This window comes from Azolla caroliniana, unplaced genomic scaffold (assembly GCF_043228905.1).
Source record: "Azolla caroliniana isolate FFs.n. ecotype wild unplaced genomic scaffold, voAzoCaro1.0.p SCAF_15, whole genome shotgun sequence".
In the NCBI taxonomy this organism is placed as follows: domain Eukaryota; kingdom Viridiplantae; phylum Streptophyta; class Polypodiopsida; order Salviniales; family Salviniaceae; genus Azolla; species Azolla caroliniana.
Genome location: NW_028230450.1, coordinates 885849 through 906669, shown reverse-complemented (window position 1 = coordinate 906669; position 20821 = coordinate 885849). Strand labels below are relative to the sequence as shown.

General features: G+C 38.5%; 2 protein-coding genes across 2 annotated transcripts; one reads left to right on the top strand and one right to left on the bottom strand.

Moving 5' to 3' along the window:
- Nucleotides 1-7207: 7207 nt before the first annotated feature.
- LOC147854247 (uncharacterized) lies at nt 7208-9403 on the bottom strand. The gene has a single exon (XM_087331086.1). The coding sequence runs from the start codon at nt 9242-9244 to the stop codon at nt 7595-7597; it is 1650 nt and encodes a 549-aa protein (XP_087187212.1). The 5' UTR covers nt 9245-9403; the 3' UTR covers nt 7208-7594.
- An 8277-nt stretch (nt 9404-17680) lies between these two features.
- On the top strand, nt 17681-19865 carry LOC147854246 (uncharacterized). The gene is made up of 2 exons (XM_087331325.1): nt 17681-17828; nt 18481-19865. Exons 1-2 carry the CDS (start codon nt 17715-17717, stop codon nt 19792-19794), a joined length of 1428 nt encoding a protein of 475 aa, XP_087187451.1. The 5' UTR covers nt 17681-17714; the 3' UTR covers nt 19795-19865.
- Nucleotides 19866-20821: the final 956 nt, after the last annotated feature.

The window sequence follows — 20821 nt, the reverse complement described above, 5'->3', positions numbered from 1 at the left end:
TCAACACCCTATTATCTTCAAATTACCAATGATAGGCTCGTTAGCTTGGTTCATCAAGTTCACCCTTACATTTTGTCCATCCCAAACCCTCATCTACAAGTCAATGTCGTTTTTCTCAATTAATAACTTTGATGCGTACTCTATTGCACATCCATACATTTTCCATTATTGACCAACCACTAATCACTCTCATTTGCAAGCATCAACCCTTCTACAACATTAATAGCGCCTTTCCACCCCTCTTCTCTTCAAGACCGTCAACTTGTTGTCCCCCCTTTTGTCAAACTTGAGTATGGTGATGAGTTGAGGTAGACAAGATCCTAAATTCTCATGGGTGCTCCAACAAATTCATTATCTAGCGTTATGGATAGGCTACCCTTTGTTTGAGGCCATTTGCGAATTGGGCAACCACCTCCACAACCTATTAGACATAAGCCATAATTTCATAATCACACACCCGCTCCACCTAAAAAGTTAGGGGCAAAGGAGAAGAAACTTTACAACAAATGTGACGCTAGACATTAAAATGTAACATTTATTATATTCTATGGTTCCACCAAATGTCATAAGTGTGGTGACAAGGTCACTTGTATGCATAGATAGAGTTATTGTGTGGCATATATGAGTGTATATAATGGGGGTTCTCACCCCAATTGACTTACAAAATGCCAACATAGTTATTGGATGTACTTGGTTCTTGATTTTTCTAAATCTAGTCATATCTTCTTCTTCATTGCCCCTACTTCTCTTTTTTTGTAATTTTCTATTCTCTTATACATCGTACGTCTTGCATGTTGGATGTCATTTGACATCCCTAACAATCAAATCCTTAACAAGATGTTAAAATGAATCATGAATATTTACTTTTAGAAAATATTGTGGAGCTTGAGGTTTTTAGTACCTATTATTTTCCGTTTTTTGAGGCATTCGTAAGGTTATTTGAACCCAAGAAATGGAACTGCACCCCAATTGTAACACTCATAATTCAAAATACTCGCTCTTTATTTTTGCTCTTAGTAAACATAAAGATTCACAACGTCTACCTTAACAAAGAAATGAATATTGAAGATGCTAGATGTTTAGAATAATCAATATAGGAAGGACGATAATAACGATCGTGTCATTATATCTCTTTAACATGTGAATTGATTAATGCACAAAAAAAAACTTTTTTGTTGTCACATTTCTTTCGGCAGTAGAAAAAACATTAAAAAGTTTGAATCTTTTGGCAAGTGAAAAATAGGGAAGTTGTAACTTGTCACTGATAAAAACATGTGGAACTCTGTTTGAACACTAGTTTTTTATGGGGGCTAAAGTTATTGCCCATGTAAGAATGAATATGTTTATCATATGTTAGTATAGAGTTGTCAATGATTATCCAAAACCATTTGAGAAAGCATCAGATTTTGGAAGTACGCACTAGTAATAAAAATGCACAACGTCTATCATTTTCCAATGTAAGCTTTAATTTCTAACACGCGTCAGTTATGCATTCAATTGACTACTAATAAAAATTCACAATGCTTGTCGCTTTACAAGCCAATCCAAGCTTAAATTTTCAACACGCGTCATATATGGATTCATTGCAAGCATATGTTGAGACGGTATGTGGAGCACATTCATTAGAAACAATATTTCAAAGCACTTTAACGAAAACCTTTTATGAATAGAGGATTAATTAGAAATTCGTTGGATTACAAAAGTATGTACTTGGAAAAGAAGCCGCTATACATAAATTTATACGACTTAGTCATATACTGAGTCACTCACCTCTTCAAATTTTTTATTGTTGTCATGGAACTCATCTTTGTCACATACGTCTCCATAGAACCAAAATTCCAAAAGTAGAGTGAAAAACATCATTATAACAAGGGTATTCATGCATTCAAACGTGTATAAGTTATTTCTATCCACAAATAGGCATTAAGGTGGGCTAACCATGATGTTAAGTGATCCATATTTGCATCCATAGATCTATGATATTATCACGTGTTTAAGGTTACTTTTATCCTTTATTGAAACATGTCTTGGTCTCCTGATCCATAAACAAGTAGTTCAGCTTTCTTATCTCCTGTTTATTGCATCATGGTATATTTGATTTGATTATGTCTTTGGGTCTCCTTCATCCTTTTCCTACACATATTAGGACATCAAACAAAACATTTGTGCGAGATGAGGAACTCAAAAGTGGACTTCTGTGAGGTCATGTTATTTGCTACCTTAGTGTTGTTACGTTCCACCTTTTCACAATATTTTGAGGTGTGGGAATACAATGCTAGCACGTATATGTTCATGTTGTGTTGTTTTATAAGATTCCTTGTATCATGCTAGGAAAAAGATTGTGCTAGAATGAAAAAGAAAATTTCAAAAGGTTTGATCAACATAGTAGCGAGCGTCTAACTCTTGTTGAATTTATCGCTTATACTTCTTTTGAATGGAGCCTTTTCAAATATTCTTAATGTAAAACAGAGACGATGCCATCACTTAAACCACAAATTCTATATACCTATCGTATGGAGTTTTAATGGTTGCTCTAGATGTAGGACTGAGAAAAAGATGTGTCCCAATTTTTTGCTATTAGGAAGCATTTGATTTATCTAACATTTTTTTGCACTTCAGATCTATCCAACATAAGTTGATATGAATATCGAGCTCACTTACACATGACCAACACTCCTTGTTTATTATATGAATTTTTAACACACTCCTCTTGATCATCACCTCTCCTTGTGCTCCATATGTCTCACTCTCAAATGTATGACTTGTGATTGCTTTGGCGTAGTGTGTATAGTTACCACAATGATGAGTCCCTCTCACTTCAATCTTTATTAGACTAATTATGTGATGTATTTTTTCATTATAATTTATAGCACACAAAGTGACATTGATAAGGATTTTATTTCATCTTATCATATAACTAGAATGGGGAAAATAATATTGTTTCTTAGAATAACTGAGAATGGGGGGGGGGGAGGGGGAAGGAGAAATTTTAGAGGAGAGAAGTTTGGCATTTTTCGCAACTTAGCTCTATTGACCCCTTATCATTATGCCAACATGTCTTAGACCACCTTATATAATTTATACGTATCCTTCCAATTGTATGAGGCTCAACAATAGGTTTTTTTGTATTTTTGTTTTGTTTTAACATGTATACAAGTTTTACAATGAAAACGACGATACGAATGTAATCAAGTTGGTGAGACCATGTTAAACCGGTGGTACCAATAAACCTTAGCCAACAAAGTTGTCCAAAGAAGAGCAACAGGATTTACATTGAGCCCTTACATTCCTAGCAATTGGGGGAGACTTGAGAATGAGAGAGGTTGAATGATCTAATCTAGTGGGACGATCCAAAGTTGTATTCTTCAACTAAAATAAAATGCTAAATCCTACATATCATACAAAAGTGCAACTACGTCCAAACTTCGACCCAAAACCTTTAATGAAAATATTGGTTTCCACACGTTAGAATCCAAAAGGTTAGAGAATGACTTCCTTGGTTGTCGTACGTGCATCTCTACTTCCAAAAAGGGAAAGGGAAGGAAAGAGGAGAACTTTTTCAAATACAAAGACATTTAAAACAAAACAAACGTGTTTCCAAGGGCTATATTTTCTTGGGAATCTTGAAAAATGGCAAGGTGCCAAGGTCCACTTATTTTCCAAGGAGCTAAGTGGACTCAAAATTACAATCTACAACTCCTTTTTATAAGGAAAAAATGAGAAATTTTATATTTGTTGCCAATCAATGCAAACATAAGGTCAATCCCACATGTGAAAGTAGAAGCCTTTAATAAGTAATTCACGAAAGAACATAATTATCTAAATTTGAGAAGCAATCATATTCTTTTGCAAGTTGAATCAACAAAGCGGTTCAAGGTGGTAATGATTTGCAATGGTAGATAACTAAAGAAAACGCAAAATGTGCACACCAATATAAGGAACAAACATGAGAATCTCTTGACAACGACTTACACTAAGATCAATGGAAACCCCAAGTTGTAATCCCACTAACTACCAAGTGTTGAAAGTGCCACAAATAGGCAAATGCCTGGTTTCATGTGGGCGGATTAATGAGCTAACAATTCATATTGGGTGTGCTAGTGATCTGTCATGGTAGATCATTAAAGAGAATGAAAAATGTGAACATCCAATAAGGGGAAATGGGTGAGGCTATTTTAAAGCTTCTATGTTCCCACTTCCCCTTACTTATGAATTTCCATATGAACATGTGATCTTATTCTCTCTTCTATGTCACTTGTGAAACACAAATATACATGGAAGAACTAGAGGTGATAAGTCACATGGCACACCATTCAAGTTTTTTTACAAATCTCGTTAATATGTATATATATATATATCATTTCTGTTTTGGATTCTACCAAAGCCTGCTTTGAAGATGTCACACCATTCAAGTTTTATGTTGTCTCAAGATATATTCTACCTTTCAAGTCATTCCAAATGTATTGCGTATACATATTGTCTTGGCTAAAGGTTTTTGCAACAAGCTTACATGAAGACAAAAAGGGGGGCCTTACAAAAGTAAGAACAATAGCTAAAGTTGGTGACATGATTGCAACAAAGATTTTTCTCAAAATTGTACACCTCTAGTTGAGTGATTTGGCTCTTAGAAAATATGTGGTTGCTAGCTCAAAGTAGGAGTTTTCTCGAAACAACAAGTGTAAGAATTCAATCCTTCCCTCAAGTATTACTGAATTTATCCATCGCTTGGCTCAATGATACAAGCTAACACCAAAAGGATAAAAGTGCCACCTCAAATACATGTTTCTATGCTATAGCCTATAACAAAAAGAAAATAGGAAATCGTGGGTTTTTTTTTTTACAGAAGCTATAAATGCTCTAGTCAAACTACATGCTTCTAGAAACCATCTTTTAACTCGTAGATATTTAAGAATAGATACAAGAGAATCAACAACATGTTCAAAAGTGAGCATTGGCATGACCAACATTCATTCACTTTAGACGGCGATGGGTTATATTTTATTTTTATTAACATTTATTTACAATTGGTACTCCATTTAAGGCCCCATTGGTATTTTGTTGTTGCTAAGCATTCGAAACATATATAATGGTATTTGGACTTTTTACCAGACAAGGTCCAGACTACCTTGTACGAGTAGCTTAACCCGTGTCCAATGGTCTTGTCATCTTGATAACCATCAACCCATGCATTTGATCATTCATTGGTTTCACTATCTAAATGAGACAACTAGTTAGGTAGGCCAATACAACAATCCTGATCATGTTGGCACAACATCAATTTTGTACTAACACCTTAGTAGCCTATCTTTTGTTCCTTTTCTTTTCTTAGGCGCTATTATGTTAAACGGAAACATTGCCTCATTATTCCCCCTCCCCGACTTTGTCACACTATTCCGGCCCCGTCCTTCCAATTAACCAAGAATAGCATTATTCCTCCTACACTCATAATTATCCGACAATAGTGTTGTTCCACCTATCCTTGCAATTAATAAAAAATAATGGCATTCCACCTACACTTGCAATTAATCATGTATGGTCAATGTGCTCACTGCTAACTATCTGCATAACATAAACAAGATTCACATCTCTCTATCATATGATACCTCGTCAAGCTAACAGCTTCTTCGAGTCGAAACAAGTTACCAACTTGTCCCATCTCTCTCTTTCAATCATTTAAAGTACCTTATTAGATGATCACTTTAATTGTCATTGGGGCCATGATGTTGTAACTTGTCCCATTAGGACATGATGAGAATATCACATGTCTTGTGAATCTTATTTGCCAATCTTCACTACGAAAGGAAGACCAGAAGGGCCATGGAATCATCATGAATAGGGCCCCCAACCTACATAATATTTAGGATCTTACATTTTACAATAAATTCTAGATAGGCATTCGCTCCATATGGCGCTGCTTGTTTTCGCAATGAAGCTAACATTGTTGAGTTTCTATCAAGATTGTGATTAATTTCTTTATTTTTAGCTTTAGATTCCACATCAATGCACACTCAACATGTTGCACATAAATCTATAATCATTTATTTGAAACTTTTATCTCTATAGGATTAGATCATAAATTTGAACTAGAGCAAAGGAAATATACATAATCAAATCTTATATATGCTCTAAAAGAAAGTTTGAACAAATGGAGCAATAAAAAGTAGGCACTCAAGAAATGTATAAGTCCTTGTTTTGGGAAACACATTGAGATTAAATATAAAATCTTTTGGTTTTTCCAAAATTCATTACAACATTCAAAAATTTCAAATGTGATTACTCTTCACAAAGTGGCTATGGAATCTTGCGAGACAAATACGTGTGTGGCCCTCATACTATAGGGTTGTCGAGGAAGGGGTTTTACCCTTTAGACTCAAAGACGCACATTCATTTCTTGGTTTTTGTATATAAACACTAGACAATGAAAGATGCGGCTTCATTTGCATAGAAGGATGAGAGAGGCACATACTTATAATAGAACATTAAACCTCAAAGAAACCTCAAAAGAATATCTCAAGAACTTGTTACTGATTTAAACAACCATTCTATACTCTAGTCCATTAGAAGGGTAATGATTAATTTTGCATCCATTGCAAAGTCATACGCTTATGCAGGGAAATAGATACTTCGACATATTCATTGTTAAACATGGCAAGAGTTATTCCAACACTACTTCCTCGTCTCAAAAACACAGGCATCCAAGTTTAAGCATAAAATTCATTTAAATAGGGTAGTTGTAACTTGCAAGATCAAATGCCATGTTTCGAGCATGCGTTGGGTAATGAGGAAGGGTTTCGTGACTAGGGTTCATGGCATACCATGTAGGAAGATGCCATGCACACTTAGGTACGTAGCTTAAAGGTGACATAATATGTCATTACATACAAATACAATGCCATGTTTCCAATCATCAATAACATGCCACCATGATTCTTACCAATCATTATGCTCTGTGTTCCCACCTTATAGGTAGGTATCAACTTTCAAGCAAGGACATAAATAAACTTGCAAAGCTTTCCCCCCCACCCCTCTTACAAGAGCTAATACACGACAACAATTTCGAGGAAAAGGAGACACAAATTTTGGGATAGCGCACAATGATGACTTATATGTTTCAAAGGGGTCCGAAATATACAGAAATCTTTCTTATACACTCAATCAAGGGCCTATTCATGTCGCAAAACAAAGCTAAACACGCACAAGGTTGCAAAAAATCCATCTATATGATGTGTTTGCATAAATTATACCATAACAAACTCTAACCTCAAACACCACATGGATCCACATAGTTTCCTCTAAAAAGATACATTTACATGCATCAGAATTTGGACCACCATGGTTCTTGATACCTTGTAGAAATCATCAAATAAGGACTTTACACACCTTAATGGAAGACAATTGCTGTTTGCAAAAAATATATATATATGGTATATATAATCAATCATTTATTCCTTTTGTGTGTGCCTAAATATCTACACAACAAGAGTATGTATTCTTCTTATCTCTGACTTCTCAAGCAAAGTGAAGAAGATCCACTTAAAGGAGGAATTGGGGCATATTCCCATATAGATTGGGATTGGCCTGGCCCCCTTTTTTCTTAGAGATAAGCGGCCGCGAAATCCGCAATTCTCGCGGCAATGTGAGAAGGGAAGGCCGTGGGCCGCCGGGGCCGGGGTCTCGTGAGCCAGAAACTATTGGACATGTCCACATCGAACGCCTCGGACACGTCCGTGGAGCTCCACCCGGCGCTTCGTAGGATGTCCGATAGGACATCGACATACAATACGAGGCCGCCCATGGCCAATGTTTTGGCCGGGTGGTCAAGGTCAAGGTCAAGGTCCGGGTCATGGTCGGGGTTGGGGTCATGTCCACCAGGGCCATGTCCGGGGCGGCCGGACAAGACCAATGTCCGGCCGAATGGTTTCTCGGGGCCATGGCTAGGCACCGACGCGGGAGCCTCGGAGTCTTCTTGGCACGAAGAATGGGCGGGCACAGAGGAGACCGAGAGGAACATGTCGGCCAGGTCTTGCTCCTTCCATCCCTGCTTCCTGAGCAAGGCAGCCATGTCATCGAAATACCTCTGCAGCCAGTGAGGTGTAGTAGTAGAGCCATGGATTGGAACAGAGTTCTTCTTCTTCTGCTTCTGCTTCTGCTTCTGCTTCTTGAATTCTGTCACATGGTGCTGCTCCTCACCATGGATCCTCATCATCAACACATTGCTGTTATCCTTATGCATGTATCCCCCCTTCTTCTCTGCTAGATCACTCCAAACCTCTATTTTCCTGCATGATGCCAGGCCATCCATCTTCCTCTCCAAGGGCCCAGACTGAGACTGAGAGATCCTCTTGACCAGAGCTGAGGCTGCATCTGATTCATCTGAATACTCCCCAAAGCTGGTTTCATCGAAGCTGCTACTGATCGACAGGTCATGGTCATGGTCATGGTCATGATCGCTAGAATCATCGCCTTCTTCACTTTTAGGTGGAGCTAATCTGAGGTGTTTTGAATGATTAGGGCTGTTTAGGTTAGCAGGCCAGTCTAAATGCGAGAGAGATCTGCGGCAAGATTTGATGGAGGCATAGTCATTTTCGGGTGAGAAATCCCTGTTGTCAAAGAAATCTCTGATGTCTGCCGCGCAGACTGAGGCCTGTCCATGGCAGATGAAGAAGATGGGGTTCCCGGAGAGGCAAGGGGAGGCAGGGATGTAGCAATGGCGGAAGACAGGCACGAGGATGGGGGCTCTGCGTAGGGCAGACAAGGCGACGCAGACGGCCTTCTCTGCGTCAGGCGGCATGGGGCCCCATTGCTTGAGCCAGAAGCGGCCCTGGGCTACCTCATACGAAATGCCGACCAATGGAAGCTCCGCCATTGCTCTCAGCTGGCTCGCGTTTCCTGCTCTCCAGTCAGGGAAACCAGGCCCCATGGGAACAGCAGTCCGCAGTATGGCCTTCAAATCGGGCGGGAAGGTGAAGGAGAGCCATGCCTCTATCCTCACGATCTCCTCTTCCAGCAGGCCCTGCCCTAACTTCACCTTGCATTTCCTCAGGCGCTCCATCACCGCGGCCACCAGAGGGGAGAAATCGAAGCAATCGAAGCATTCTGCTCGATCAGGCAGAGATGGTGCCACCGTCTTCATCATCGATGGACTGGTCTTCATTCTGGTGTTGTGTGCCCTCTCCGACAGTCTCTTGAGGCCGCGGCCAGAGCCCAGGCGGCGACGGCGATCTGCAATAGTGTCCACAGTCATGGCTGTAGCTCTGTAGGAGGGGGGTGCTACTTACGGCTCTCTTCAGAGAGACACACAGACAGTAGAACGAAGGCCGCCGCCCTCTGCAGGCTATGGTGAGATTTTCATGGAGACGAAGGGGAGATTGCTTGCCGGCGTGAATCGAGGAAGCAGGAGGAAGGAGGGGGGCAAGGAAAATGTCGACACAGAGAAAGACACAGAGACACAGAGAGAGAGAGAGAGAGAGAGAGAGAGTCTGCTGTGTTGCGTTTCTTTTTCAAGCTTCCATAGCCACTGAGCACACTGACAGTCTGAAAGCTCTGCGCGGCTGTGAGAGTGAAGCTGCCTCTCTGCTTATATACATATGTCTGTGTGTTTGTACGTATGTATGTATATGTATGTATATGCATGTATGTATGCATGATGTATGTGTGTATGTACAGTATGTATGCATGCATGTATGTACATATGTATGTGTGTGTGTATGTATGTATGTATGTATCAACCGTCAGGAGGTCTCTAAATGTGTTAAATCTGTGGTTTTCAAAATAAGAAATGGCGAGGTCTCTAAATGTGTTAGCGCTGCTAGATGTGGATAGTCGCCACTAAATCTAGCGACCGTTTTTCTCCGGTGGGCAGGGAAGGGGGGAGAAGAAAACCACATCGTGATCCACGTACATATGTACATACTTAAAATACATATATGTATGCATTTCTTTTTTTATGGGTGGGGGACAGTCCTGACCGGCTGCAGCCGGTCCAAGAAGAACAAAAAACAAATGTCCCCCCCCCCCCTTGTGCAGGCTTACTTTAGCTCTTTGTCTCTATATGTCCCAACCAACTAACTGTCCTACTTTTGGTCCCCCCTCAAACCCACACACACTAGAGGGTAGGGGACAACATCCCAACCTAGTCTCGATTACTCTCGAGTCTTGCCTCCCGCCCGACCCCAACACCTTCGTAATGTATTGATTGTGACCACCCCCCACCACCAAGTCATTAATCTAGCTTTCCCTTTTTCTCTTTTAATTTACCCTCGTAGAAAACGCGTGCAATCAAACGCCCACCGTGTTCCCCTTGTGCCTCCTCTTGTTGAATCTAAGAGAGCATATGTACTAGTAGTAGTACTAGTAGCACTAGTAGTAGAAGTAGTAACACTAGTAGTAGCAGTAGCAGTAGTAGAAGTAGTGTTGCTACTAGTATCACTGCTACTATTTCTAGGTATTTGCTTCAGATTGCTCGTGGCTGCACTCACGCTCATATGTTCTTTTAAATCCACCTTGTATCAGTTTGCAGTTGTTATGGCCCCATACCTTCTCGCTTCTTGCCCCTCGGGGTCTCTCACTGTTCGGGGCAATTCATTTATATTATGTAAGAATGAATTGTCACCTACCTCCCCGATCTCGAACTGTAGTTGTCGTGCAAGTTGCTTTCGCTCTAGGAACATTCATTTCTTTTATCTGGAGATGTTTTTGGAAAGAATCCCTTGTCTACCATCATTTCTCAAATTGTATTTCATTGAATCATGCTACTTCAGAGTAATTATGTGGGTCGGTGATTCTTCGTCATTATTTCGTTTACTTTTTTTAGTAAGGGTAAACATTATTTCTTTACCTTGGTTGCCCAAACATGTGTTTGTATATGTTAGTGAAGAGTAATGTCTCTATCATGCTTTCATCAAATAACAAGGTTTTGTTTATGTGTATATGAAGAGTCTCCTTGCCCGCGTCCCCTTGAATCATATGACAACTTTCAAATTGTGAAGTGAGCCCTACAAGCACATTTGATGGAAGAGTTCCTTGCGAGTTTTTCAAAGTAATGGCATGATTGGAACTAACGTATAGTAAATTTAGGCAATAAATCATGCAAATCTATGGATGGGGTATCCTTTTAATTACATGTTTCTTTTGTCTAGAAGTATATCTACGTGCTCTATCTTCTAATAAGATTAAATAAATTTATTGATATCCAACATTATCCAATAATCTTAGAAGTAGACTCTTCACTATTAAAAAATAACGTTTTCTTCTTGATATTTGTAGTAGCACAATCAAATGCAATGTTTCAATTACCTCATTACAAAGCTCTTCATCAAATTGTTGACAACCATATTAATTAACTTGATCATGTTAGATGGGTTGTTTCGTGTCATTGGTTAAATGGGCTTTAGTTAAATTTTATTGTAATTTGTCTAGATAGCATGATAAGTGCCCAATGCTTAATTGGGGATTACTTATCCATACACGAGCACACACATATGCTACATTCATACGTGTAGGCATATGTGTGTCCCTACCCATGAAAGGATTCTTCTCCCTCGTGATGTATAGCCAATAGATGTATTTATAGCATTGTTCATCAATAAGTCGAGAAAAATAGTAACAAAGTTGTTTGACGTGATTGCATGCTCCCTCCACAAGGATAATGTTGTTTTCGGAACAAATGGCCAAATTATATGTAACATATTTACACTTGTAGTTAGACATTGATATACTAGTGGTGATGTATTTTGAAGTACATGTCCATCATGCATCCGACAAACTGTCTTGTATATGTGATGTGTGTGTGCACAAATTTCTATAGCAATAAAAATTTAATACATTAGTATCTTCACATAGTAGTGATTTAAACTCGCTTTTATTTAAGTGTCATTTTGATGCAACTAGGAGCATGTCAATCCTTATGAGTCATTGATGCTTAAATTAATTGTTTCATTAAGAGTTCATTGTGCCACCCATCTATTTTTTAATATTGTGGGTGATTATACTATTTCTTAAGGAAGAAGTGCAAATATCCACTCTTGTGAAATGCAAATGTAGATGGTAAGGAACATAATCACCCATATTTCATAGTTAGTACGAATTTTGGTTCCTTTCAGTGACAAACAAAGGACTCATTGTCAAATTTGCATCATATTAAAGCACAATTCACATAACTTGATGGTGTATCTTGACTTTTATCACATACATACCCGCGCACTGTGATACCAACCTTCAACTAGGAAATAGTCAAACAATATTATTAATTCACTTATTTTCTTTACAATGGCACTAAAATCGCCCATTACCAAGAAAAGTAAGCTACAAGCTCATGGTGGAATAGCCAAAATCTATGGTTTAATCATTCTACATGCAATACAATTTTGGCTTCAAATCAAAAAAGAAAGATTCCAAAGTAAATAATGGCCTTATATACCATGAAAATCATAATCCAGGGCCACTAGCTACATCGCGTATACATGTGTTTTGAAAATCCACATATGTGAATATTTTGTCAATCTAAATTTGAACAAGATAATAGCATTGGGCCCCCGTGTGACACATTTGGCATTGGATTAGACACCCACTATTCCATTTTGAATATGAAAATTTTATATTTGTATCTATGTTTGTCACAAAGAATTTCATTCGTTTCTCATTAGACAATATAATGTGTAGTAGTTCCATGTTAGCAATGTGCCAAAAATAATTACCAATCTCGACATCTCTTATAAATAAAAATGCAAGTTGCCATCTTCATTCCACCATCAGTTTCAGTTGGGCCTAGCAATGGGCACTGTTTCGGCTCGAATCAACCAAACCGCATGGCTTAACGGTTTATTGGTTCAAAGATAAATAAATCGTTCGGTTTGGTTTCAAATATTATGATCCAGTTTGGTTTCGGTTCGGTTCGGTTTTGAATTTCATGGTTTAGCGGCTTATCGGTTTAGCGGTTTCGGCTTATGTGGTTTGGTTTAAAGGTTTAAAAGTTTTGAAGGTTTATAGGTTTATCGGTTTGGTTTGGTTCTAAATTTTTCATAAACAGTTCGGCTCTAAATGGTTTGGTTTAAATGGTTTCATAAATATTTAAACTGTTTGGTTTGGTTTTTAATATAAATAAATGGTTTGGTTTGGTTTCAAGGCCAAGAAACCAAACCGCGCCCATTGCTAGTTGGGCCAAAGTCTTACACATCCATCACTTTGGTTTTCTCAAACATACATGTAGTCATATCTCTATGCATTCTCAAGTAATTCATTATGTAATGTATTACTCCTTATCGTGGTAAGAAGTAGATGTCTCACATAATGTGTTTCAATGTCTTCATTACATGATCAACTCAGTATAGATGTCGACATATAAAGAAAGCCCATGATAGCTTAACACAATTGAAGGAAAAGTAACTACCAAATTATGTACTCATGCTCTAACACATAATTATCAATGAATCATATATCACGTTTTTTAGCCTACAATTTAGCTTTCCCATTTACATGGGCTTCCAACATTGTACATGAACACCTCAAATGCAAAAGTAGAAAGTTTTGAGATTATCATTATCATTTAGGCATTATTTTGAATCTTTCCAACATTAACACTATTCCAATATTGAACGATATTCCTAAAAAAGGTAAGAGGATATACCAAGATATTAAATTAAACATCTAATAACACAAAGGCTCAATAGTGATGTTTCATTGTTCCAAGTTCTAACCCTCTAAAAGCTAGTGATATTTGTTGTACAAGCTATGCCAACAACTTATACCTTAGCATGCTCAAATTATGTCAAATAAAACTTGTGCTTGAAGTGAAAACAAACGTTGTCTTGATATTAGATCTTAGCCTAATGTCTCAATGTTACTTTCCAAATCATTTCTCAAACACTCCATCAACCTCTTTCAAAATATTCCAAGGCCTTCATTCCATACTTTGATGGTTGTTGGCATGAATTCTTAAGTGAATGAAACATATTGAATGTATATACCACATGAGGCCATCAACTATTAGACTTCCTAAGACATTCATATATTATCCTAAAGGTTTATTGAATACATGTAAAGAAAGCAAAGGTAGTGCAAGTTTTTATTTTTTGCCAATCGATCTACATATTGCTCAACGTTTTACATCCTCAACAAACATGCGAGCACATTCCATTTTTTCACTTGGTTTTTCTTTTGCATGTGCTATATAGAAGAACCATCCCAAATGTTGTGTAGAATATACGGTATACCCCTAGAGTGGGTCCTTGCTCTCATCACTAACCTCAGGCTTTTGAACCTCACTCTAACCCATGTGTATGCAAGGAACTTACATTGACACATGTCTTGGCATTTTGCCACACATTCATTAAGTCTTTAACATCCAACAACCATAAGTATTATCAAGCCCCTCACAATTAAGGCATACATCACAACTTTGGAGCAAAGGGGGAAAGCAAGCAATTTCAAGGCAAAAAAGAGAATGGTTGTGTGATAAAGAACAAAGAGAAAGATATATGATAGTATTGTCATATGGGGTTAATTTACAACTTATGGGACCAAGCGTGCAATATATATATTGGGTGGTGTATGCGCTTGCTGGTTGCAAAATGACGCGCTTATGTTTAGGAATTGACTAATGAATGTTGACTAATCATGAACTCTCTTTTTTTCTTCAAAGATTTTCCTCATTAGTATTAAGAAAAAGGGAAAAGTACCAGGATACCCCTGGAAGTTTGTCTATTTACCAGAATGCCCCTGAAAGTTCTAAATTTACCAAACTACCCCTATGTCTAAAAAAATACACTCTATAAAGTAAATATACACTCAAATGTACAAGCCATATTTACCAAACTACCCTTCAAACAGAAAATTCTTTACTTAGTGATTATTTGGGTAGTTTTCTCTCCTTTCTTGTTCATCATCAATCGTCTTCATAATTCGTCTAATATATATGCAGAATCTTTGTTGTTTCACTCTTCATGATTGTTGTTTGACAAAAGTAGGCAGGTGCATCATGCAGAGGACACCGTCTAACTCTAGTTTTTACCCATGAATATTTGGAGGAAATATCTGGAATATTTGGAACTATGGGTGTATGATTGCAATGGCACCCTAGTTCTTCTTCTTGTAGATTCAAAGAGCATAGAGAACGAATTGGTTCACTAACTCTATAATCTCTAATGATCACTAATTATTGCAAAATCTACAACATTTTTCGTCTATGGATTCAATATTGCAATGCAAAATTGGCATTTCTCTCTATATATCCAGATGGGGTGTGTGAAACATTTATATGTAATTGCTTACAGTAGAAACCAAATCCTAATTGCTATTTTCCCACAGATTCAGATGAATAATGCAATTTTACAGCAAAATCTGTGCAACGCAATTCAAATAGATTATTCAAACCTTCAAAAATCTTAATTCTGAACCCTTTATCCTGAGAGTTAACATTATGTGAAATCACAAAATTTGTTTTCTTACACAAAGTTTGTCTTTCCTTCTGTTTGTTTCCTTCTTTCTCAGTCTCAAACTTTATGTTACATATTTACTGTGAGTTGTTCGCAACAAATTTGTTTCATGATCCGAAGGGAGTACATGGAACATTTTTGGGAAAAAAAATCTTAAATCTTATCCCTTGGATTAAATTATTTTTGGTCCATGACTACAGATTTCTATTTACAAGCTATTTTTGTTTCCTAGAGTATTTTTGGGAGATTCTGCAGCCATATAGAATTGTGGATCATGATGAGAAGAATAGGAGGCTTTGCTAATGACATTCAAAATGTGAGTATCTCCTCCTACATATGGGAGCTTCCCATCCATTGGCCGAGACATGATCTTTCCACCGAAGCTACACATTAACTTGATTTGATCATTGGTCGAAGCCTTAATCCGAGTAAAATCAGGATCCACCCCACCGATAGAGTTTATCCGAGTGGAAGACAGGTCCGAATCAGAAAGGTAATCCAAAGTCGATACTTTGGATAGATCACCATGTTGCTTCCCCTTTACTGCGGCATGATGGTTCTGATGCGTAGGGTCTAAGGGATACCCCATTTGATGGCCGTATCTTCGTGCTCGTGGTGATGATCAAAGGAATTAGAGCTAGGGTTAAAGCTTCCCTCAGAAAGACGATGTGGTGGCCACGATGTTTTTTGGCTATCCTTACCACAATTTTCTTCTTCTCCGATGCAATAATATCCTGCACCGCCATGGATACGAAGCTTCGAAAAGGTCGATGGAGATGTCTAGGTTAGCAGAGAGCTGCTGTCGTGTGAAGAGATGGTAAATTGGGGGAGGAAATTCCTAATGATGATGGTGGTGGTGGTGGTGATGAGGCAGATGTCGAAGAGGAAGATGAGTATGGTGAAGATGATGATGAGGACGATGGATATGGTTCGAGGGGGATATGATGGGGATGTGGAGGGTTTGAGGGGGATATGATTTATGAGCCAAATTTACCAAACTAGCCCTATGGTAAAAAAGTCTAGGTTTAAGGGTAGTTTGGTAAATATGGCTTGTACATTTGAGTGTATATTTACTTTATAGAATGTATTTTTTTGGATATAGGGGTAGTTTGGTAAATTTAGAACTTTCAGGGGTATTCTGGTAAATAGACAAACTTCCAGGGGTATCCTGGTACTTTTCCCTAAGAAAAACATGTGAATGCTACAACTTTAGCTTATGTGCTTACAATTTTCATGTACCCAAAGTTAGAACTTTGTAAAAGGTTATTTTTTATTATTTTTTGCATTCTGCCACGCTTCATTGTTAATCAAGAAAGGGTCCAAGGAAGTTGATAGTTCCATTGAGGCCCTTGAGTTGACTCAGAGAATAGGGGTAACTTTTTCCCTAAGTGAAGGAGCTTCTTCTTTCTCTTGTTCACAGTTTTTGGTGAACCTTGCATGCTGTCATACTGGCCGCAGACTACTACCACCAAGTTCTCCCATATCTCACCCAATGCATATGAGAGACATTGATATGTCACATCATAAGGTCAGTTGCATCGACATTTTCATAATGCCCATAACGTTATTGTAGTCATTGTTTTCCATATCTGGGCAGATCACACCTGCTTTCGAGGTTGTTGACTAATCATGAACTTGGTTAGGGCAAAACACACAGAGTTTTAACGTCCATAAGATGATAATTGCCATATATGACTACTTTAGCACGCGGTCAACTTCGCACATACGAATAGGAATCGGCAACGACTCGACTCAAGCTTGAACCTAACCGTTACACCGTTTTCAAATGGTTTGGCAGTTATGTTCGGTTCTATTTAGGCTCGAGCTTCCTTAACCGGTTTGAGCTCGATCCGGGATGGCTCAAACCGAACCGAACCAAATTGGGCCAAACCAGTTAAAGGCTTAATCAGTTTGGTTTGGACAAGGCCAAAACAATTAAGCCGAAACCAAACCGGGATAGTGGGTGTGAACAATGAGAGTGTATAGAATGCAAAGATGGAATGATGGTGGTAGGTTCCTTGGTTTATTGAGAGAACATACATTACCTAAAAAGAGTGTAGTTGGGACCCACCAAACACACACAAAAAAAGGCACGGAAGGTGGACAAGAAAAAAAAACACACACTGTCCGCCCAAATGTGAAAGCGCCCAGATTGCGGGAAGTAGGTCCATTTTCAAAATGCCCTGTTTCTCTTTCTGTCTCTGTCTCTGTCTCTCTCAATAAAATACAGAGGGAGGCCTATTTCTGATACCCTCCCTATACTCGCATATCTGATTCCTTTTAATGAGTACTTGCAATCAGAGCTTCATGGATGCCCCCTCCTCCACTCTCATGGACGCTTCGCTTGCTGCTCTCTTCATCGAGCCCAGATTACCACTCCCCCCTGATGATGATGAGGTGCATTTCTCGGATTCTTATATGAACATTGCTATAGCTATCTGCATTTATATGATGATGCTGCATCATTTCAGATAGTTTGATAGATGCTTGTTGTGCTATCTTCCATTTATAATGGATGATTGTCATACATACGTAACGTGTCTAGTTTTAGCCATTGATGCATGCGTATAACGTGTGTCTCTTTTCCGCCATCGATGCTTGCTTGTTTTCGATATAAAAGGTTGTTCATTCAAAATTTTGGGGCATATTTTTGTTCATGTATGATATTGATGAACATTTGAATCAACTGTTGGTCATGCAACTTATTGATGCGTACTTGTTGTATAAACACAATAATGTTGTTCTTGTAATGTATTGATGCACACATATTGAACCTAGAGACTGTTATTCTGATGCATAGTTCTCATTCTCTATAAATGATGGCGCTTCATTGTAAGCTATGAATTTTTTTACATGTCTGCATGCAAATGTTGGTCTAATCAAGAAATTGTTGTGGCATTTCTATCAATGCTGAAATGTTGTTCATTTCCACCTGTTGTTGCACACCTGTTGTTTATAAAATATGTGGTTTATTCAAGCCATTGATGCAAAAGAGTGTTGTATACACTTATTCACTGTATCTATTTTCTTTTGTTTTTATGATAAGCAGAGTCCTGAAGAGCTTAAGAATCTGTTATTCAGAGCAACCATGGATATGGAGTCGAGCAGAGCGCAATACGAGTGCGAATTGCACCGCTTGAAGCATCTTCTGAGAACCACAATGCAAGAAAGAGATGAAGCTAGAGAAGAAGCTTTGAAGCTGAGAGAATGTTTTATGTCATCAGGCTTACCACTATCTGACCATACAATAGCTCTACCATGCCCACTGAATGAGGATGGGCTCGATCCAGACATCCTTACGGATCATCATATTGATAATAATTTGCACGTACAAAACAATTCATCCAAAGCTTCTTCATCACCCACCGGAAACCATGACCAGCAACACAATATGCAGCTAGATTCATGTATTTCTAGCTCCTTCATGTTAAATATGGATGTGTCAAGGACACATCTGTCTGATCTACATTGGGAGCTTCAGGATTTACCAGAGCTCGAGCTGATACCCAACTCCTTTAATATGATTGAATTATCGAGCGAGCATGAAACAACTTTTGATTCGCAGTGTCCTGCACCTCGGTGGCCTAGTATAATTGAGGATACAATGCCACAACAACAACAACAACTATATTCACAAAATGACATCCAAATTTCTTCGGATCAGTTGCATTCGGGTAAGCAGAACCTTATGCTTTCTGAGCTCTTCTTGAATGACTACATGCGGGAATTATCGGCAACATTTCCGTGTGATGAGCACCTCAATGTGAATTCGATGAATACACTATCTATGGAAGAGATGGTGCCGGTGGGGAATATAGCAAAGAAGCATTTACCGGAACCACCGGAGGCTGATCCAGAAGTGATGCTAAGGTCACTACCCGAACGAGGGAAGTTACTCCAAGCCGTGATGAAAGCCGGTCCGCTTCTAGAAACCCTACTTGTAACTGTGCCATGGCGGCAATGCTCCTCTATGCCATTGCGACCACCGCCCCCGACATTACAAGAAACAATGGAGAACAACCCACCAGCCATGGCCAATGCAGCCATGCCAAATGTGTCCATACCATCATCAACCGCACCTTTACCACGGGTCCCCATGGCAGATATATGCAATGACATGTCGAGGTTTTCGAACACCATGAATGTATTGCAAGGGAAATCGCATCGCATGTCATCATCCCACCCATCTTCCATGTTGCTATGTAATAAACCTATGAGTAATAATAACCACAATTATGGCTCCTCCCAAACTCTTCTCAACACTTCAGCGAATTTATCTTATAGTAATCGTCTCCTCCGTAGCTCTGCACTCCTTCCCAAGCGCCTGGTGTTCAATAGGTCCGACATTAGATTGCGTCATTGAGCAATGCTCCATTTCATCATCAATATCATGTATAAATATAGAAGAAATTCATACAAATATTAGTTATGTTACATGCCTTTAAATCAAGTTTGTTGTAAATACTTCATTTGCATTTGATGTTTTGCTATAATTAAAATACAAATCATGCTGGTTATTTTTGAAGTCTTGTGGTTCATCTTGATTTATGAAGATTTTGTGTTAAATGAGTCTTATGAAGATATTGTTTGGGAGAACTTTGAACTCATGACCTCCTTCATGCCCTTTCCAAACCTCAAGCAATCTTACACCACAAGCTACACTTCTATGTAAAGCTACCATATGATCAAATTTTATATTTGGATAGTCCTTCTCAAATTAATTGAATTCATGTTAAAGGAATCTTGTCAAGGAGTCCATTGACATCCATGTCTAAGTGGCATTTCGCACGTACAATGTGCCTTGTAGTTTTGCATGTGTTTCTTAGAATTTTGGTTTGCAAACATTGGAGGTGTGCATGAGATGGGCAAACAAGTCACTTTACAAAAATGAATGGATACTACTAGTGATATCACCTCATACGATAGTTCTAATAGCCTCCTACAGGATAGCCACGAGGTGTGCGTGGATACAAATCAAGTCATGAGCACACATTAATGTTAGGTGACGAGCATGCATTAAACTAGGGGCATGATAAATTTGATTTTGGTCAAGGATTTGACAAACATGGATTAGGGAACATTGGCATTTTCATACCTTTAGCACTAGATGATGTTATATTCCTTATCCTATGTATACAATTAGTGTGGCATTTAGCAGATTGGTGTACATATGAAGAGCAATCTTGGATGTCGAGTTTCACTAATGCCTTATTTCTTTCAAAAATGTCATTCATCGAATATAATTTGACAGTAAAAGTAACAGTGAACATTACCAATCTCTTCAACATTCAAAACTACAATGCAACCAATGCCATAAAGGTTTTTGGAAAGGTTACACTGATGATCACCATTGTGATTTGAAATTGAAGGCTTTGAGTACTACATGGTTA

Excerpts from the sequence above, each read along its gene's own strand:
- LOC147854247 (XM_087331086.1), bottom strand. The coding sequence starts at position 9,244 with ATGACTGTGGACACTATTGCAGATCGCCGTCGCCGCCTGGGCTCTGGC.
- LOC147854246 (XM_087331325.1), top strand. The coding sequence starts at position 17,715 with ATGAGTACTTGCAATCAGAGCTTCATGGATGCCCCCTCCTCCACTCTC. Across the intron at positions 17,829-18,480 it reads TCCCCCCTGATGATGATGAG|AGTCCTGAAGAGCTTAAGAA; the intron begins GTGCATTTCTCG and ends TATGATAAGCAG.